The 21,601-nt window shown below is 53.8% G+C and overlaps 1 protein-coding gene across 5 annotated transcripts in view; it reads right to left on the minus strand.

The window, feature by feature from the left end:
• Positions 1-5,942: 5,942 nt before the first annotated feature.
• The window catches only part of NR6A1 (nuclear receptor subfamily 6 group A member 1), a 74,451-nt gene continuing 58,792 nt past the window's right edge, over positions 5,943-21,601 (minus strand). For all 5 annotated transcript variants that reach the window (XM_072985214.2, XM_078382677.1, XM_072985212.2 and 2 more), the window contains 4 exons: positions 17,395-17,649; positions 14,205-14,326; positions 12,420-12,572; positions 5,943-11,517 (listed from right to left, as the gene is read on the minus strand). In XM_072985214.2, the coding sequence (XP_072841315.2) occupies positions 11,426-11,517; positions 12,420-12,572; positions 14,205-14,326; positions 17,395-17,649 (622 nt within the window). In that variant the 3' untranslated portion in view covers positions 5,943-11,425. The remainder of the gene's footprint in view (positions 11,518-12,419; positions 12,573-14,204; positions 14,327-17,394; positions 17,650-21,601) is intronic.

Raw genomic sequence — 21,601 nt, forward strand, 5'->3', positions numbered from 1 at the left:
CTAGAGCATTCCCACTGTGGTGGGGGAAAGAGCGATGGGCTACGACTCAGGAGGCCTGGGTTTGAATCCCCGCTTAGCCACAAAAGCTCACTGGGGGTGTGGAGCAGGTAAAAACACTCTTAAAATATGTCACTTGTCCTGAAAGCCCCATTTAGGGCAGCCGCAAGTCAGCTTCGAAGGCAGAGAAGAACAAATGGTTAGCGCAGGGAGAAGCAAGCCAGCCCCCTTTGGGGTCTTCGGGACTACAACCCCCATCTGCCTGCAAGGCACTTGGCTGGGCTCCCAAAAGGGCAGGCTTCTAGCGACGGCTGGACAGCGCATCCCCTAAGAAGCGCAGCTGGCGGTCAAGAATGTGGGGGTGTGGGTGGTGTTTGCAGCCCCCACCACATCTGGAGCACCTCATTTTACTGCCTCCTGGCCTATCCCCTAAATCAGAGACACTCCTCCCTGGAAATCAAAAGCCCCCACCCACCCAAATCTCGCGAGCAGGGAGCTTGGCACAGTCTTCTCTCCACAACCTTGATATTTCAAAAGCCCCAGAGGGAGAGCCCGATAAGGCCCTATCTCCGTCCTTTCCTGCCTATCAGCAGCCGGGGCGCAGCCTCTCGCCTCCGCCACGTTCCTGGCACGTGGCCTGTGGCAGGTGTGGCCCACCCAACGGCCTGCTGAACGTCTCCTTCCTTGCTGGCCGAGGCTCGGGTCCCTGACTCCGGGGGCCCTGTGGTGATAACGCCGGGGGGCCGCGCGTGCTTTCCGGACGCCGTAGCCTTGAGCCCGGAGAAGGTGCAGCTTGGGCTTGTTTGGCGGCTGGGTGGGAGCGCGCGGTCGGCTTTTTGTGCAAAAACAGCTGCCTGGTGGGCCCGGCAGATCTCGGCCATCTCCTGGCCTCACTCTCCGGGGCCAAGGTAGGCTGTGCTGAAAGGGACTCCAGGCAACACTGATCTGGAATTGTGCAGCGTTTATAGACCCCTGGCCTTGGTTTCCAAAAGGGTAGAAGAGCAGGGAGATAAAAAAGAAACACTGAATCTTTCAGAGCAGAACAATGTGTAAGGTTTGAGGGATTGGACATGTTTGGGTTGGAGAAGATGGGGTGGGGGAACCTCATACGGTCCACTGCATGGAAGATGGAACAAGTTTGCTTATTTGCTCTTCACAGAATAGGGCCCAAACCAAGGAGTTCCAACACTGGCCGAAGGTCCAACTGGCCACACTTGGGGATCCCTCCGTCCTCTCCCAGACCATTGTTCCCATCAACCCTTGCATGAGAAATGCTGGCAAGGGCAGCTTTAAGACAACACCTCGCTCGCTCCTGCCAACATCCATGGTTCATAGGATGCTCCAGAAATTGTAAAGGAGGGGGTGAAGTTAGATGTGGGCTTCTAGGCACTGGCTTAAAATTCCCATCAGCACAAGGATGGGAGTTGTTGTCCAGGAACCTCTTCCCCATAATTCTCCTCAGGTGGTAGGATTCTGCCTTGAACTACCATGCCCAGAATCCCCAATGGCTTCCTGTGCCGACTGGGGCTTCTGGGGTTTGAAGTCCACCAATGCCCAGGGACCCCATAATGAGAACTCCTGGTCTTGTGAAAAGGAAGGTTGGGGGGGGGGGAATTGCCTGGTGTTTTGGATTTACAAATCCTATCACCTCTACCGGCTAGGCTGGTGGAAGCTGTTGTCGCTCCCCGCGTCTGGAAGGACTAACCTTTCCCAGGCTGGCGGCAGAAAAAGATCACCAGCCCACACCTGTAATGGCTCTTTGAGACAAGACAAAGCATGTGCCATGATCTCAAGCCAGATGTGAACAGCCATGACTTTTGCATATCATGGTCCTATCGGCTTTTGTGGATTCTGCATCTTGTGGTCCGGAATCCGAACAGTTCCCTTCTCGCCCCTTTCTGTGCTCTTCTGGGCAGGCGGCAGATCTAAAATGCTCATAATTAGAACGATGGGATTATTGCCCGTTTTCCGGCTCCTACCCAGAAAAATGGATGTTACGACCCAGCAGCAGCTCTCAAAAGGTTGCGCAAATGGGATGGTTCGACACCCTCCCTTAATCCAGAACGGGGCTTGGGACGTTGTTCTGCCGCAGGAGGAACACAAACACACACGCAGGCAGAGCAGGGTTAGCGCTGATCCGCGTTTTCTCACTGCCCAGGAGTGGGTCGGTGTCTTAAAATGCAACTGGACCAGAGCATAAGAAATGTGGCCAGGTGGAGGGAAGGGGACACACACACACACACAAACACACTGGCCCCTCCAGGCTGCCTCTCCCCCCCCCCCCGTCCGTGAAGGTCAGGAGACGAATCAGTGACAGAACAGGCTGACAAACGGGCCTCGGAGATGAGGCCTTGGGCCCGATAATGGATATTCCAGGCAATGTTGACATTTGGTGATCCACCAGAGATCAGGTTAACGAGATGGACGAGACTGACGCTGGGGGACAGCCATAATTTGTCCCTCCCTTCCTCCTTGCTTGCTCTGGAATGGCAGGCCGGGTTCGGCCTTCGGCAGTAAAGCATCTCGTGGTGCCAGGGCTGGGGGGACGGGACGGGACACGGCGTGAGTGAGTGAGGAGGAAAAGGGAGGTCTAATCGGCTGCTGCTGCTGCGGGGTAATTAAGACAGCGCTGGGGTGTCTTTCCTCCCTGCTGGACTGCTTCGTCAATGAACGAGGCGGCGCAAAAGCTGCCCGGCTTAGGCTCCGAGGTGGAAATGTGGGTCTCCTCTGCTCAATGGCAGACAAAGGTCCCTCCCGTAAAGGATGCTCTTCGGGAGGGCAACGGATGTCGTGTCCCAAAAGAGAGAAAGTAATAAAATAGAAATCACACGCATCTCAAGCACAGACTCCTCTGTTATCTCAGGACTGGTACAGAACCTTCTTTTGCCATCCAGAAGGCATAAAGCAGGTTTCCCCAACTCTTCCCCCACTGTTGGATTACAGGCTGCTGCAGATGGGATGTGTAGTCCGACGGGCTCAGAAGGGGTGCCGTAAACAGAGGACAAGGGGCCCATTTGCAGTCTATTAAGCTGCAGAAGATTTGGGCCTTCCGGCTACCTTAGATTTCAAATCTCCAAAGCCATGACCAATGGTTAAAGGATGATGGGAGTTGTGGTCCCATACAGTCTGAATGGCCCCAAACCCATCCGGTGCATGACTTAACGCTTCCCATTTGGGGCAAAAGGGTGGGAATGAGGACTAAAGCTGAGTTAGTCTGTGTCTAACTTCAGGTACGCTTCTGACTGCGGCTCCCAACAGTTCTAGCCAGCCTAGCCATGACGGATGATGGGAGTCGTAGTCTTGACATCGGGAGGGCCATACACTCCCATTCTTTAGGCTATAGGTTCCATGCAAAACATGCTGGAAGATTTGAAAGTGTGTGTGTGCATATATATGTGTGGGGGGGAGGCAGAATTGGAAGGAAAGAATATTAGGCATAAGCCACAACAAGATAGAAGGAGTGGGTTAATTTTAAGGAGGGCAGTAATTATATTGCATCTCTGAAGTTCTAAGACTCCCAAGCCCTGAGGAGTAAATGCAACCTTACCTTGACTATTGAACATTACACGATTACAACTAGAGCATCTCCCCAGTTCCATTCCTGTGAGGTAAAAAAAACCAAAAACAACAACAAAAACCTTGTAGGTCTAACGATCTGCACCACGGAAGCAGCTTCGTTTAGCGCCTATAGGGCAGAAGCTGGAGGGCACCTCCGCTCTTCAGACACAGGTTGAGCTATAAATTCTGCTCACAGAAAAACAGGACTCTTAGGATTGGCTCTCGTTGAAAGGTAGCCCGCCTCAAAGGACATAAAAGCTTTACCCTAAAGCATCAGATGAGCTTCTTCCCAATGGGCATTGTGGCTGGGGAAGATGGGAGTTGTAGTCCAAAGCAGTGGAAGAGGCCAGAGCTTAGGGGAAGCCTGGAGGGTCACTCTCTTCACCCAACCGCTCCAAAAGCCCCCCCAACTCTGGTTTAACACCTTTTAAGTTCTTTCCAGATTTCGATTCCTAGCTGTTTCGGGGTGCCTGCGCTTCAGCCAAGGGCCAGCCCGCCGTGCGAGCGGCACAAGAAAAGGAGGCCCAGAATCTCCATGGTGATGGCTTTCCCAGGGACCTTGTTGTCAGGGGAAACCATCGCTGAAAGACCAGCCTGGTTGTGAAAGATGGTGGTGGTGGGTGGATCTGCCTTTCCTGGGTTTTCGTTCGGTGAAGAAGTCAAGAACTGGTTCCAGCCCCTGAAAGCGGCTTCGGGATCCGAAAACGCCAAGTCGAGACCAGGAGCCTCCAGTTCTCACAACTTCTGCATTCCTGCTTCTGTACGGAGGGCATGCGGGGATCTGATCCCTAACAGGGCAACCCAGATCAGGGGAAAAGTAAAAGCGAACCCATCTCAAGCAGACCAGCTTGCTGCTACCCCGTGCCAACCTGAAAGGGAGACTCAAGAAGGTGCTTTTGCCCCATCATGCATCTGCCGGCCATTTGCGTAGGTGACTCTGGCAAGGACCATCTTCAGACAGGACCATCCTGTTGTTTCCAGTCCTCTTCCAGTTTTATTTGTGCATTTTTCAGTCGGGAGTAAGACGGATCCTGCGGTCCTATTTTATCATGAACCCAACACTCTTTTGGGGGGGGGCTATCAGGAGCAAAGTATAATCTTTGTTGTGGGGTTACATCCGGAGCGCCACAACAATGGCTTTGGGAGGCTGCATTTTGCCCATCCTCTCTTTTAAACTGGGATATCCGTAAACGTGGCCAAAAATTTCACTTGGACAGAATGTTGTCAATGCCGAGACTCTGGAGCTGACCCAAGGGAGAAGCACGCTGGCAAAGCGCTGTGCAAGGGTTAGAAACCGGGCTCCCCATTCATGTTTCGGAGGGGGGGGGCTCTTAACAGGGGAACCTCTGGTCTGCCGAAGTCACGTCTTTGTTCTGGAGATTTCTGTACCCCGCGACGGTCTTATTCCGAAGCCGGGGGGGGGGGGGGCCCTCCGAGAAAGGCCCCAAGCAAGGCAGGGCTGGCAGCAGAGCCCGCGAGCGGGTGGGGAGCAGCTGCTCACTTGGGCGACGCCACTGCCATCTTTGTGCGGCCGGCGAGCGCGCACGGCACCGCACAATGCCTTTGTGACTCGCACGACTCCCTCCCGGCTGAATGGGCTGCGCGGCAGGCGCTGTAGGGTGTATAGAAATCTCCACGTACAAAAGCACCCTCCTCACCCGCTCGCCGCTCTCTCGTCTGGCAGGAGAGATCTTTAATTGATTCCTCGTTTCCCTCTATGCAACACCGGTCAAGGCTGTGTTTTATTTTGGTTTGTTTGCTTGCTGGGGCTGGGGGGGGGGCCCTTTCTCCCCCTTCTCCGCCCACCGATCTTCCTTTCTCGCTATTCAGCAGCCATTCAGGCCAGAAGTGTATCCTTCGGGAGGCTCAAAGGACTGGCTCTTTTTCACACTTCTAAAGAAAAATGGGCAGTTAACTGTCTCGTTGGCCAGGGGTCCCTGCAAAAACTCCCCCCCCCCCCACCGTGGAAAGCCAGCCAGAATCCTCTGCTGGATGAAGAGGGCACCAAGGCTGAACACAGTCAACCACCCAAAGAGCCACCCCCTAGGCCTTGTCTAGGGAACACGAGTGGGCACAATTTTGCTACATGCCCCCCCCCCGGTCAGCCCCACAACTAGTTTAGGCGGCTGCACATGCACGCCTTCAAGAATGTGGGTGCTGCCCCCAGACTACCTATGCGCTCAATGGTAGCTTTTTAAATTTGGGCACGACTCTGTCCCAGGCCAGACCTCTCCTACAGGTGTGTGCGTGCGCACACAGACCCCCACACAGCCGCTTCCAGACACCTGCAGCATGGTGGGTGCTGGGGAGGAAGAAAGAGAGAGAGAGAGCTAGCCCAAAGGAAGGCTAGCCGGACACCCGAGAGAGAAAGGACATAAGCCGAGACATTCCAGGACCATTCACATTTATTAGTTCAAATAATCTAACACTTGCTAAACATGCGTTTAACACTTATCGGTCATATTTCCACAGGTAGTCAAGTCACAGAGCGGAGCTTGCGAAGCCCAAGTGGGCCACCGGGCGCCAGCGAGAGGCGGGCCGGCCCTGCCGTCGGGTGGCCGGGATGTCCCTTTGGTCAGAGTGTCACGACGGGGGGGGGGGCGCGTACGAAGAGAGCTGTTGGTGGGCCCTCCCGGCCGAGCCCAGGGGAGACTCTCCCCCCCCCCGCTTGCCCGATGCTCCTGCTCCAAGCACATTAAAACACAACAGCTAAACATTCACTATTTGTGATGTTGCGGCGACACCCTGCTTCCCTGATTTATGACAAGGGATTGTGGGGAAAAAGGCATTTCTGTCCCCTTGGTCGAGGGAGGGGAGCCCCCCACACACACCTTTCTCTCTCGGCGCCTGCGCTGTCCAGGCGGCCAGGCGGGTGGAGACCCACGTCCATGCAAAGGTTTCTGGGAATGGGGGCTGTTTGGTTGCCACCCAACCGTGTGGTAGGCAGGTAGGGGTGGAGGTAGACAGGTGGCCTTCTGGGTGAAGCTGGACTACAACTCCCATGAGCTCCCAAACCAGCACAGCCCCCTGACTAGGGATCATGGGAGATCCGCTGAAATAACACTGGAAAGGCCGTTAAGGCGACTAGCTCATAGGCCCAGGATAAATAACTGCAGGAGGGGAATTATAGCTCCCGCCGTTGTCCCTCATCACTGGGTCGGGGCTGATGGGAACTGTAGTCCAGCAGCACCCAGAGGGCCCCAGGTGTTCCTGACTCCTGGTTGGCTCTGCCAGAAACCCGCCTGCCACCTCCGCCAGGGTCCCCTCTTGACCAGCTGGACTCAGGCGGCGTCTCCTGCACCCAAAGGCCTCCAGGAGAGCCGAAAGTCCGGGAGGTGGCAAAGGACCACCCCCGTGCCCAGCGATGCCCTTCCTGAATTTCATTTCCAGCCACAACCGTGCCTTTTAAAAAAATTTTTAAAGGAATCTTTTTTGGGGGGATGGGAAACAACCCACAAGGAAAAATGCTGTTTCTTTTTTTTCCACACAATCCCTTTTTGAGACGATAAACAGGATGCCACACAAGAGGTAGTTTTGTTATGGAAACTGAGTCAATAATGTTATCAACAACTAGTACAAGAACATTCATAGGAAAGGGGGAGGGGGAGAGATGCATCTATCACAAAGGCCGCTTCTCGTCCATTGAGGTCAACGGGCGTCCCGTTCCCCCCCCCCTGCGCACAGAACGGGGCCTTGAGTGGAAGGTATGTGGGGGGGGGGGAAAGAGGCCGAGCCCGTTCGGGGCGATCTGGCACCCTGGCCAAGCAGCAGCAGCACCTCAGAAGGCTCCAAACAAAAGGCCAGGAAAGGGGGGGGCAAGCCCAAGGGGGGTGAGGCGCTATGGGTGTTTCCCCAGGTTCAATTTAAATACATATATCCCTGAGTGCCCATGCGCAGCCCAAGGGGCGAGCGCACGGAGAACCCAGAGAAACACCCCCTCGCCACCTCCTGTCGTCCCTGAATGGGCTCATCGTCCTCTAAAATTCGAAAAAGCAAAAGAAAACAACTTGCACCCCCCCAACTCTGGCTCCCCACCTCTGTGGGGGGGGGGTTGAGCCCCGACAGCCACACCAAAGCCTGAGGTAGGGGAAAAATGCCACGGCTTGTGGGTGGGTGGGGGGCTTGGCAGACCTCCCCCCCCCCCGCTGCTGCTGCTCCAGAACGGGCTGGAGGGAGCCAAGGAAGGATGATTACGGCTATGCTCTTTATCTCCTCTAGTACAAATGTTTGCTTTCGTTTCACGACCACCACCTTTGGGAAACAAAATATGACATTTAAAAAAAAAGAAAGAAAAAAAGAAAGAAAGAAGTTCAAGTTTATAAGTAGCCACCACCACCATCACTGAAAAACTAAACTGACCAGCAAAATGGGAAACTGGGTGCCCCTGCTGAAGCTTGAGAAAGAGGTGCCTTTGGGTGGGAGAGGTAGAAGGCAAGACCTGAGTTTTTTTGGGGGGGGGGCACGACTCTTCCCGGTCTGGAGAGGTGTGGGCTTCACCCTGCAAAAGGTGTGCCCCTTTCCATTGCTCTGACTACAAGGCTGGAGGGATTCCTGCTAACAGCACTTCGAGTGTGACCGCGCTCCTGACGCCCATCAGCGGAGCCAAAGAGGCAAAGGGGTGGGTGGTGGTGGAAATCTCAGTGGGTACATTTGGAGGGCGTGTGTGTGGGCATGGGAGTGTGTGTGTGTGTAGGGACATGGGGGGGGGGGAGAGCCTCTTCCTAAATGACAGATGGAAGTACACAATCCACAGAGGCAAAAAAGGGTTCTAACTAGGATCCTGGTGATGGCAGAGGCTCTGTCCCAATGCGCCCCAGGGTGGGGATTCCTCCACCAGCCTTTAGCATAACATGGTTAGACAGTGGTGCCTCACTAGACAATGATAATCCGTTCCATTGAAATCGCTGTTTAGCGAAATCATTGTCTAGCAAAAAGCATTTCCCCATTGGAATGCGTTGAAACCTGTTTAATGTGTTCGTCGTTGTCTAGTGAAGATTGGCCATAGGAAAGCCGGTTTGCGAACCACCGATCAGCTGTTTAAATTGCTGTCTTGAGAAGCTTAGGTCCCGAAAACACCCGTTTTGCGAGCATGGAGGAAGCTGTCAAAATCGTCGTCTAGCGAAAATCGGTTTGCGAAGCAGGGACCAAATATTGTCCAGCGAAATTCCCCCATAGGAATCGCTGTTTTGCGAATCGCTATAGCGATCGCAAAAAGTCAATGTCTAGCGAAAAAACTGTCATGCGGGGTAACTGTCTAGCGAGGCACCACTGTACAGTCCTTTTTCTGCAAAAAGGAAAAGGGGGAAAAAGTGGTAGCTGAGCAAAGAGCGGTACAGAAAGATTAATTCCAACCTTTGTACAGCTTGTCCTTTAAAGCAAATTCACAAACCCACCTAAGTGAAGGACCTATACAGTCTTCTATGCCTCTACCTACATCCCTATTTTCTTCATACAATACCCGAGTTCACAATGCATTACATTCACTTTACCCTGTTTTCAACACCCGCCTGCCTGCCCGCCCGCCGCCTCCCAAAGAAGAGGCATTCATCCCAGCCCCAAACGTGCCTTTCCTACTCCTGGACAAAACAAAAAAACAAAAACACAGATCGCTTGGGGGGGGGCTGATGAGAGGGAGGCGGCAGCTTCTAGCATGAGAGGAAAAGAGACTTATAGACTCCTTAGCAAACCACCACTCGCTTCGTCCTTCCTAAGTTAAATGTACCTTTGAAATATACGGGGAAAGGGAGAGAGAAAGAGAACAGAAAGCTTCCAAAAATCCCTGCACATTTTCCTTTAAAACAAAATAAGAAACTTAAAAGAAAGGGGGGGGGGACACAAAACCATGTGCAATGTATGTTATTTCCAGCTAAGCCAGAGCAAGCCAGAAAGTAAACCGACCACTGGAGGTACTGAGCACCATTCTTTCTCCAAAACAACAACAACAACAATAACAATAACGACACCCACTTTCTGGCAGCACTTTCTAGGTCCAGCTACACAGACGGACGGACGAGACAAACAGAAGGGCAGGCCAAGAAGGCGTCCCTTTGAGGTATATCATGTCAAAGCAGAAGGACTTCCTGAGAGAGAAAGAAAGAAAGAAGGGTTGGGGGGGGGGAAGGCCCCCCCCCACCTCAGGCTATTTGGATTAAAAGGACCACAACTCCAGTTTGAAAGAAAGGGGGGGGGAAGGATTCACAAAGCCACCGAAAGCTGGCCAGCCCCAGCCGTGTGTGGCCATTATACCCGTTTCACTTTGCTGGAATCAGCAGCAACATCACTATTGGGTGTGGATGTGTGTTTGTGTGTTTGTGTGTGTGTGTGTATGTGTGCGAGGGAAGGGAGGGAGACCATTTGCAAAGGAAGCCCAGTGGGTCGGAGAGGTGATGGAGGGGCAGCGAGATGGGCTGATGCAGCGGGAAGGGGGGGCACCCTCTCGATTTGGGGAGGTGGTCGGCTCTAGGGCGGTCCCCGCACCGAGACCACTTGCATCCGCCCGATCCTCGGCCCGCGCGGGGCTCTCCTCTAGAGGTGTGCCAGCGGCCTGAGAGCAAAAAAAAAGAGTTTGGGGATGAAGGGATCAATGCAACTGGAGCTACGGGGGGGGGAAGGGGAGTGTGCACGCTCTCGTGTGTGTGTGTGTTGGGCTCCATGGTGTTTTTTTTCTAAAAATGCAAGTGGCATCAATCAGTGTCCTCCTCTCTCACCCACAACCGCAGGCTTCCGAGGAACCCCAAGGCCCTCGGCCTCCTTCCTCCGGAGGGTACAGAGAAGCAGCCCCTGCCAAGGTGACACGGAGGGAGGACTGCGTTGGCAGCCGCGGACTAGCGGCACTGGAGGCAAAGCTCTGGAAAATGGGCACAAACTCCCTTGGGTGGGGGTGGGAGGGGAGGGGTCGCCATGGAAAAAACAGTCCCCGAGGTGCTGCCTTGCCAGCCATCCCCAAAGAGCCATGGGGCTTGAGAGGGTACCGGGGGGGGGGGGAAGACGCCTTGGCCCCCCCTTGGAAGATTGGGTCTGAGACCCTCACCCTCCGGGCTTTCAGGAGGGCAGGAAATGTTTTGGATCCCCCCCCCCAATTCATCAGCTGCCTTCTTCCCCTTGCAGCACAACAGAAAATGGCCACAAGCTTCAGAATCCGGCAAGGGCAAGCAAACTGCAGAACAGGGTGTGTGTGTGTGTGTGTGTGTGTGTGTGTGTATGGGGGTGCGCGTGTATACGTGCCTGTGGGTGTGGAAAGGGGATGGAGAAATCTCCTAGGAGGTGGCGCGAGGGAGGTCCCAGACCGCAGCCCAGCCTCTCTGCTCCCGGGGCCTGCTTGGCACTTCTCTGGGAGGAAGAGCGCATCCCGGCTGCTCGGGGCGTCGGACCCACGGCCAGAGCGAACGGCACACCTTCTCCTTGAGGTAGTTGTAGTCATCGGCCCCTCCCCTCCCTCCCTCCCGCTTCCCTTCCCTCCCCCCCAACCCCTCCCTGCCCAGTACAAAAGCTCTAAAACCCCTTAAAATTATTTTTTTAAAAAAACACTGTTAACAAACATCTTCACATTTCTGTAAACTGCGAGAGGGCCACGTCGGCAGCACGGACAGGAGGGCCGTGCGCGGGGGTTGAAGATTATACATTCAACTCTGTCGTGAAATAAATATTATAGGAAACGAGTTTTTTTTCTCTCTTAAAAAACACACACACGGACAAGGACAGAAAGAAGGATTCCTGCTACAGCGGCAAGGCGACCCACTGCCTTGCTTGTGGCCGTTCCCGTCACTCGGCCAGGAATACGGGGTTCCTCCATCACCATCATCATCTCCTCCTCCTCCTCCTCCTCTTCCTCTCCCCCTCGCTGGAGGTGCTGGAGGAAAGGGCCGGCCGGTCACTCCTTGCTCCCGCCGCCTCCCTTGCAGGAATGCAGCACGGCCTTAAACAGGAGGGGCAGCTGCTCCAGGGGGACGTTCACCATTTTTCCTGTCGAGACAGGGGCCGCGTAGCCGTTAGAGGGTCAGAACTTGGCGCTGGGAGATGTGGGCGCAAATGGCCACTCGGCTGTGGCGCTCAGGAGGGGCGGCCTTGGGGCGGCCGGGCTCTCGTTCTACCTGACCTACCCCACAGGGGAAAGGGCCTGAGAGCAAGACAAGGCAAGGCAAGCCCCCCCCCCCCAGCTCATGGGAGGGATAAGGGATAAATAAATGAGAAATATATACAGCTTGGGTCCAAGCTAACGGAAGAACCGTATTTCCCCCTAGGAGCTTTCTCAGTATTTAAGATCATCCGGAGAGGCCCTCCTCTCGGTCCCAAAGCCAGCGCCGGACGGGACTACGCAAGAGGGCCTTTTCGGTGGCAGCTCCTAGGGGAGGGGAGGATCTCCCTCGGGAGGGTCAGCCCAGCCCCTTTCCTGGTATCCTTCTGCCGACAAGCTGAAGACTCGTCTTTTCAGGCAGGCTTTTCACAACCATGACTGAGTCCCTGAACGCTTTTCTTAAAGCTAAGACCGTTTTTAATGTTTATTTGCTTTTAATGACTCAATTATAGTTCAATTAGCACACAGTATATTTGCTTTTGTTTTTTTAAAATGCTTTAATTCTATTCTTTTTACGATCCTGACCTGCCTCGGCCACCCTGATCGGGAGAAAGGCGGCCTATAAATAAAATAAAAATAAACCTGTCTCAGACTTATGAGTGCAGAGGCTGGGCTTCCAAGGGCCTCACCTATCCAGAGGGAGAAAGTCTCCTGCTACCCACAGGTAGCAGAGTTGGGGGCCAGCGTGGAAGCAATCCCTCATGGCCCCGTCTACCTGCTCCTTCCTCCCACCCCCACCCCGGGAGCCTTGTGAGAAGGCCAAGTCTGAGGAAACGGGCCCAATCCTCACCTGCAATGTATCGAATCTCCGGCAGGCACATCATCAGGTCTGGGAAACGGTTTGGCTGGTGCGGGTACTTGAATTCCATGAAATCTTGGCAAACGTACCAGTAGCGCTTGTTCAGCTGCTCCAGCTGTGAAGCATTTGTCAGCCCGCGGATGTCTGAATGGTCAAACATGAGTAGGAGGGGGAGATGTGAGTGGGTTGGGAACAGCATCCTCCCTCTTCTGCCCTCCAAAACGTCAACAACCCCTGAACAACAAGCAAGGAAAGGTCCCCAATAGAACCATCATCCCCACCACCACCGCAGGCTGTCGCGGTGCAATTCAAACTAAAAGATCCCTGCGGTGGAGGGTCTGGATCACATACAAGCCTCTTGTGGCAACTGACGCGCCCCACTGAGAAGACCCACTTTTGCTGACCAGTCCCAGACTGCGGCTGGCAGCACTGCTCGGCCGGCATTGACCTGCTGGCAGAAGAGCCAAAAGATGGATGGAGAAGGGGGCAAGAAAAGGAAGGAGCCCGGTTGCGCTGGATCCAAACCTCTACGAGGCCGGGGACACCACTGGCACAAGGGGAGGGCAGTCCAGACTGGCCTACTTGTTAGCTCGCTCGCTCATTCATTAATTCAGTCATTCATGCCACCTTTCTCCCCACAGGGAACCCATTCTGGCCAGCTGGGATTGCCTTCCTGGGTTTCTAGAAGAGGTTCTGCAGCTCATCATTTACATAATAATAAAACAACCACACTGTACTTATTTTCCTAGTTTTATGGACTTCACTTGTGTGTGTGTGTTTCTTATTTACTCCTGATTTTTTTTTTTAAGCAGCCCTTTGAAGGCACATTTTGATGGCATTTCCCGGTGACGTGGAAGCACATGGTTTGTTTGGTGGAAAGGGGGCAAGGGAAAAGATATGGGGGTGGAGGGAGGATGATCCCCACGGCAAAGGTTTCTGCACTGGGGTGCCAGATCCTGGTCTGGCATTTGGAATCGATCAACCAGAGGGACAGAAGGACAGAGGTCCCTCCTCGCACTTCTTTCTCCAAGAACAGGGGAAGGGAGTGCAGAACTGCATCGCTCGCTCCTCCCAGCGGAGCGGCCAAAGCAAAGTCACCTCCTACTCATCCTGATGCCTCCAAGATATCTGGAATCCAGAAAACCAGACCAAACCACATTGCAGGAGGGATATTTGGGGGGCGGAGCAGGACTAAAACCCAGGTGCTCAGAAAAACATTTTTTCTGGTGAGTCCAGAGTCCCTTCAGGGGCCTTATGCGAAGAAATAAATACCGCAGAATGTGGGGGCCAGATGGAGGAATGATAGCTTTGGTGACTCTAAACCCACCCCTGTAACAAATGCTGGCTTTGTTTTATCCAAGTCTGCCCATGAGAAAGGAGACCACGCCTGGGCTCCCCCTTCCTTCCAGTGTCTGGATTGGCCCTTCACCAAAAAATAAAATTAAAAAAAAATAAATCCAGCTCTGATGATTTAAGGTGGTTGCATAAACAGTGCCACTTCTTCCCCAAAGGGGTGTGTGGTAAAAAGAAGTGGGGCCAGCTCTTTGGGGAGGGGGACTCCCCATCTGTCCATCCCCAAACTTGTCTTTTCTGGGAGACAGTTTGTCAACCGGGAGCCCAGAGCCTAATCCCGCTGCCAGGGAAACGAAGGACGCAGCTCAGCTGACGTTCTTTCCAGCCCGGAGGTCAACAGTGAAGAGGTTGTCAGCGCAGAGAAGAGCAGGACGGAGAGCTCTTTCTCTCTCCCCCCACGACCCCCATCCCCAGCACCCTCACCTTGATTGAGGAAGTTAATGGCTTTCATGCAGGTGTACTCCTCGTTGCTGACTTTCAGCTGGCTGAACTTGCGGTAGAGGTAGATCAAACGTTCCATCACCTCCATGCCTTCTTCGCTAAACCTGGCGGGAAGAAGAGGGAGGGCAAGAGGGGGAAGCTCTGCGTCACAAGACGCTCCGGATCTTTCCCGTGTGATCCAGATGCTGCTGGAGGGAAAGGGGGGGGGCAGAGAAGCAGAGCTGGGAAAAAGGCACCGTCACGCAGCTACTCCCTGCTGGCGTCCACGATCTCCCGAGCTCCCCCTTTCCTGTTCTGTACAAGGCTCGAGGAGAAGAGTTTGGGGAGCCACTTCGGAAAGGCCCCGGTGGACGGATGGGCAGCAATCAGCAGCGAGGGGATCCCCAGCCATGGGCGTCCCCTGGTGTCGCTCCATGGCTCCTGCTCCACACCAGCGCAGGGCTTCGGTGAAAAGGCCGTGCAGGGCAGCCCACTGGCGTGCAGCTTCCTCCCGTCCCCACGTCTCAGGCTCCCGCCTGCCGGAGCCCAGGACCTTCCCGACACAGCCCTCCTCCCACCCTGCAAAAGCCAAGGAGGAGGACTGTTTGCCGGGTCCCTCGTTTCCTGCCCAGGCCAGCCCACGCATTTCCTCCTCCTCCAGAGCAATCCAGCACGGCTTGACCCGCAGGTCAGCCTGTTGGACAGCAATTTTGGAGGTGACGAAAGCTATCTGGTGAGGGGGAGGGGGGTGCACGGCACCTCCTTCCCATCCAGAAAGCAGAGAGAGCTTGTAGGCGTAGGACTGCCGCAGCTGGAGGCACTCGCCCCGTCCGGAAATCCACACCGGCAGCTCTCCTGACGTGTTGTGTTGGAAACAGCCGTACGTGCAGCTGTTCTCAGCCTGCCCAGGCTCACAAGCACTCCCCCTGCTTTGCCTCGCGCTGCGCTACTTCTGAAGATGCCCAGGCGGCTCCTTTGGGCCTCCGCCGCGCCCCCACCCACCCTGCCCCACCCCTGAGCCCATCGGTGGCTGGTGCAATTACCTGGCCCTTACTACAATTCTGCGATAAGAGGCTGATTACAGAGAGAGAGAGAGAGAGAGAGAGATTAAAAAAAGATGCTATAAATTTGGTACGAAATGGCCAAGACGTGGTTGGGAAGGAGAAAGGCAGACGACAGGCCGAGAGAACAGGCAGATTTTTGATTTACTGAGAGCTTGGGAGTTTCAAGGCGGCTGAAATGGCTGCAGGTCAAGGATTCAGAAAGAGGCTTGTGCGGGGACTGATGTGCGTGCATGCCCATCTCCTTTGAAGAGTGAAGCCACACGCTCCACAGCGAGACAGGAGCCAAACACAGGGGGGCAAACTAGGGTGGTGCAACTGAGTTGGGACAGAGAGGAAATCCTGTGCGTAAGAAGCTCGCGGGGTGGTGGTGGGGAGAAACAGCCCCTCCGATGCCTTGATTCAGGTGCTCATACAACGAACATTTACTAAAATCAATTTGGATGGAATGGGACTAGGGGGAGGCAGAAATAGTTGCAACCCATCCCCAAGTGATCCATGAGCAAAATCCAGAACTATGTAGGGAGGAGAGAATTCCTTTACTGGACCACAAGCATTTTCCTAACCATTGAGCTTCAGAGTGACCAGGCAGGCAGGGCATTGCAGACCTTGGGGTGGGTGGGTGGAAACAGGAAAGCCCCCCCCCAAAATAAACCTGGCTACACGTTGAAGACGCCGGCTCTGGATTTATGCTAAAATTCGGGGACAGGGAGGTCCAGGGCCAAGAGAACGGAGATGTCCCAGATCAAGAGAGAAAGGTGGCTGGATGAGCGAAAGGAAAACTCCCGGGCTTCCCAGAACATTGCTGGGCGATGCTGGTGTAGGGTCCCCTGCCTGGCAAGCACAAGGGGAAGTCGGTGGCTTTGTGGCTGTAGGGGTGGGGGTAGGCGAGAGGGAGGGAGAAGTGCCACGAATGGCTGCTCTCCAAACAAGGCAGCCGGGCCCTCCTCCCAAACACCTCCCCTCTCCCCTGCTGGCAGAATCCTGATTCATGAGCGCCAGGGTCAGAGGGAGCCTCGGTGTTCCTTGTGTGTCTTGGCTGGTGTCAAACGCATCACTGGGTGGTTCAAATTTATGCCCCCGAAAACAACCTCTCCTGCCTCTGACCCTGGAGAGGCTCAAGGGAGGGGGAGAAGCGGGGGAAGAGTCTTGCTTTTGGCAAACTGGGAAAAGGCTCCAGAGGACGGGAGCCGGCAGGCGCCTCCTGGTGGCAAACCCCTGGTGTCGCACCTGCTTGCCGCACTGAACCCCTCCCCCCTGTGCCAGCTGGTCCAGTGGTTCCCCAAAAGAGAGTCCAATGCCCTGGGAGAGGGCCGTCGTCTCTGGGCGGCCAGCGGCCACAGGGCGGCTGTTCCCAAAAGGGACCCCCAGACGCAGAGCAAAGAGGCAGCAGGGAGGCCAATGGCACTGGCCATGGGCTCTTTTGGCCACTGCTCCCTGTGTTGGTGTCGACCAGGCGCACGGAGCAACATGAGGGGCTGCCCATGGCTGTGGATCCCCTCACTGCTGCTGTCGCCACTGGCTCTGTGAGCCTCAGTCCCTCCCGCCGCTTCTCCTTAAAACGGATGCAAGAACGCAAGAACCGTAGGCTGAGATCCTGTTCCATAATTTATCCCGTGTAAGGTTGCTGATGTCATCACCTGCACAAGTGAAACAGCTGCTATTCCCCTCCCCACCAGGTCACGAGGAGCCTGTTGAATTCCTTTCGTCATCAGGAAAGCAAAGCGTGTTGCTTATATCTATACTGCCCCATAGTGCCGAAAGCTCTCTCACATTGGGCCCCCTCACACACACACATTCCAATGAGCTTGGCACTCAGTTTGCCAACCCCAGAAGGATGGAAGGATGAATCAGCCTCAAGCCAGTTACCTGAATCAGTTGGGATCAAACTCAGGCCGTGAGCAGAGGCTTGACTGCAGTACTGCAGTTTAACCCACTGCACCGCAAGACTCTAATTAAAGGAAGCCTTTAATTCCTGTAAATCACTGCTGCCTGACTTTAGCGAAAGCAAGCCCTGCGCGGCAACCCCCCTGCCCACGCCCCACAAGCGAGGCCTGGGGGGAATGCAGGGGGAAGAGACCCTACCACCCTTCTCTGCACTGCTGGGACCTCCCCACCCTCTTCCTCCTCACCTGTGAAGCTCATCATCTGAGGGGGAGTATTTGGAGGTGACGTCGGCCAGGTCCCCGAAGATCTGCTTGCTGTACACCGTGAGGGACGAGAGGAGGATCAGCTCCTGCCAGGTGGAGCTCAGCAGGCAGGTGTAGTCTTTGATGGAGAGTTCGCAGAAGAACGGCAGCTTCTTGATCCAGGCGATCTGCCGGAAGAGCAGTTCGTCCGCCAGTCGGCACAGCAGGGCAAAGAGCTCGGCCTGAGTGACTCTGTACCTGCAGGGAATCCCAAAGGGGACGGTGACGGGAGGAACCGGGGCCCAACCACTCCTATTGAGGGCAGTGCTTTCCAGTGGCCATTGTGCAGGGGGCCGCCAGGAACCCGCGACAGGGCAGGAGAAAAGACTGACGGCTGAAACAAGGCCAAGCGCGAGAGTTGGCATCAGAGCGAGGCTGCTTTGTCACCAAGAGGAGGCTCCTTCCACCTCCGAGCAGCAATAAGCGAGAAGACAAAGGCTTCCCAGCACGCGAAGAGAAGCAGACCAGCTCAGAGCAAGACTCCTCTCCTCCACGGTCTATTTGGGTTGCCCTTCCGGGGCCAGGAATCGGCTGCAGCCACAAGGCCAGAGGGAAGTGTTACATACAGCACTGATGTTACCTGTCTGTCATGGGTTTGGAGGGAAAGTTCCATCCTATGGGGAGTGGAAGGCGGGACATCAGGAGGAGGGGCTGTACTGTATAAATATGTGAAGCGTGTGTGGAGAGTTTATGAGATGCTGAGACAGACACTGAGAGACACTGGGTTGTGACGAAGCAGCAGCTGGGAAGAAGAAGCTGTTGTGGGAGTCTGTGTGTCAGACAGGGTACTACTGTGTGTCAGAGTACCAACCTGATAGGTTCAGGTGTCTGTTGGTTAGCCAGAACTGATAGGTTCAGGGTCTGTGCTTTAAGTTAAGGGTTCTGTGTGAACCAAACTGTGTGTATGTATGAGTGAGAATAAGCCACGTTACTTTATTTTATTCACCTGATTGTTTATTTTTCCCTGTGTGTATTTAAATAAACCTTATTCTTTTTATTGTTTAAAAATCCATCCCTGGTCTGTGTGACTTCTTAAAGGGAATGGTTGGTGGCAGCTTAGTGTAACTGTGTGACAGGTCCCAGTAGGTCTGGGTTTGTCACATTGATTGGTGTCCAGCGTGTGGGATACGACTGGTCCAGTTGTCCAGCGGTCCAGCAAAGCCTTGGCAAGTGTGCCCAGAGCAAGGGGGGTCTAGTCAGGGACAGTCTGAGGCGCGTAGGTAATCTTCTAGGTGTACCTCACGGGGAGGTGCGCTAGTAGAAGAACGTGCCAACTGGGGAGACTTAGATTAAGGTGCTCTGAGGCAGCCTAGTTTTGGCGGGAAAAAGCTGAGGCAAAACTGCGTAGTAACAGTGAGCTAGCTTGCCAGCTGAGAGGCCCAGCAGAGGGGGGTAGGCTCTGACTCGATACTGTTGCAAGTTTAGTGCTGAAGAACAGCAGCAATCTCTAGGGAGAGCTGGTTCTGAGGCAAGAAAAAAAAAAAGTGGTCGTTTTATTCTGAGGCTTGACTTTTTAAAGCAGCCTGTTCTGAGGGGGGGGTTATGCCCTTGACTCGAAGCCAAGTAGCAGAAATGAGTGAAGTGAAAGACCCCCAGATTGACCAAGGTTCTGAGGATGAATTTGGCTCAGTGCAAGGTGACAGCACAGGAGAGCAGAACCCAGAACTTAGAAAAATGCTCATAGCCCAACAGCATGAACTGAGGATGAGGGAAATAGAAAGGGAAGAGAAACAAAGGCAATGGGAAAAAGAAGAAAGATTAGAGAGAGAGAGAATGGAGAGGGAAGAAAGAATGGAGAGAGAGAAAATGGTGTTTGAATTAAGAAAATTGGAACTGATGAACCAGAACAATAATAACAATAGGGATTCTGAGGGAGGCCAACTGTCTAAAGCTGACCTGAAGAAATTCCCTGTGTACCACAAGGGAGATTGTCCTGAGGTGTTCTTTTCCCTAGTGGAAAGAGCGTTTGTGGACTTCTCAGTGAGGGAAACTGAGAAGATGACCATCATGCGATCTTTAATCAGTGGTAGCCTGGCTGAGGTCTATGCCGAGATGCCTGAGGAACTGATGAAAGATTTTGCAGAGTTTAAAAAACTGGTGTTTGCCAGACATGGGATAAATGCAGAGCAGCTGAGACAAAGATTCAGGTCCCTCACCAAAAAACCAGAACAGACTTTTACCCAAGTGGGGGCCCAATTGGTGAGGCTGCTTGAGAAATGGCTATCGCAGGAGGGAACAGAGACCTATGAGCAGCTTAAAGACTTGATAGCACTGGAACAGTTCTATTCAGTCCTGCATGGGGAATTGAAATTCCAGGTGAGGGAAAGGAAACCGAAATCTGTGGCAGCAGCCGCAGAGATCGCAGATTTTATTTCCCAAATAAGAAAGCCCTTGGGTGAGGGGAAATCTGTAGGTAAACCCAAAGAAACCTACAGCAAGTACTCTCAGGGACCAGGGAAAAGCCAGCAAGGGGGAGGGGCCCATGGTGAAGGGAAGCCCTCAGACATGAAACCAAGACCTCAGATTTTGGAGGGAAAACCAAAACAAGATGAGAGAGAATCAAAATACACCAGAAAATGCTATTTCTGTCAGGGAAAGGGTCATCTAATCTCAGAGTGTGAGAAATTAAAGCAGCTAAAAGGAATGGTGCCTCAGAATTCTAGTGGGACCAAGCCAAAAACTGTGTTCTGTGTCCAGAAAGAGCAAGGCTCAGTCTCACTGAGGGAGCCTGTTGCCATGGCTACTCAGTCTGGAACAGCTACCTCTGCTGATCAGGCTGAGGAAAATGGTCCTCTTGTGGAGGTAAAGCGCTGCTTGCTGGTAAAAACAGATTCTCAGTTGTTTGAGACAGCAGGGGTGGACGTAGGAATACTTGACCGTCAGTATAGGGGGCTGCGGGACACTTGTTCCCAGGTAACCCTGTGCCATCCAGATATCATCCCTAGGGAGTTTATAATCCCAAATGAGAGCATAAAGGTGGCAGGGATTGAGGGGCAGGTAATCTCTCTGCCAGTAGCAGAGGTACCTGTCAACTTTCAAGGCTGGAGGGGAGCTTGGCGGCTAGCGATTTCATCGACTCTGCCAGCAGCCGTGCTCGTGGGAAATGACCTGGCTGAACATGTGAAACGGGTGCTAGTGATTACACGCTCACAAGCCACCACAGGGACAGTTCAGGGGGGTAATGATGAGCCAGAGACGGAAGCAGAGGGGAGTTCAGAAGCTGTGGTGGAAACCTTAACCACAGACAGCAGATTTGGACAGGAGCAAAAGGCAGACGCCACTCTCCAAAAGTGTTTTGAACAGGTGACTGACGCCCAGCTAACACCTGAAACCCCAGTGAGATTTCTGGAGAAAAAGGGGATTTTATATAGAGAGACCCTGAGGAATATCTCAAAAGGGGGAGATGGGATCAGAAGTCAGCTGGTGGTACCTGAAAAGTATCGCCCCATGATCTTACAAAGGGGTCACTCTGACATCTCTGCTGCACACTTAGGGGTGAAAGGGCCCCTTGATTTGATCAAACAAAATTGGGAGCAGATCACCCAGGATGACCCACAAGACGTTGTGACTTACATAGACACCTTGATGAATGACCTAAAGCGAAATCTAGAGCTGGCAGCAGAAAACCTGCAAGCTCAGAAGGTCAGACAGAAAACATGGTATGACCACAAAGCTAGAGAGAGGCACTTTGACCCAGGGGAGGAAGTGCTTTGGCTTAGGCCCTGCAGAGAGAACAAACTGCAGCTCAAATGGGCAGGACCATATAGGGTCATCTCCAAGATGTCAGACCTGAACTACCTTATAGAGCAGGAGGAGAACCAAGCAAGGAGGGTGGTTCATGTGAATGCCCTAAAACCCTACTACAGAGGGGAACAGAGGGTTTTATTCGCGATAAAAGCAGCTGAGAGTGAGGAAGCTGAATTACCCTTCTGGGAGGGTAGAGGGGAAGTAAAATACAACCCAGAGGAGGTAAAGATCAGTCCTGCACTCACCCAAGACCAGCAGCAAGAACTAAAAATGCTGCTTAGTAAATATCAACAGGTGTTTTCCAACAAGCCGGGGATAGTGAAGGGAGTGATGCATCGGATCCACACAGGGGATGCACCCCCGCAGGCAGTATCCCCATACCGAGTAACGGGACCCTATAGGG

This window comes from Pogona vitticeps, chromosome ZW-PAR (genome assembly GCF_051106095.1).
Source record: "Pogona vitticeps strain Pit_001003342236 chromosome ZW-PAR, PviZW2.1, whole genome shotgun sequence".
In the NCBI taxonomy this organism is placed as follows: Eukaryota; Metazoa; Chordata; class Lepidosauria; order Squamata; family Agamidae; genus Pogona; species Pogona vitticeps.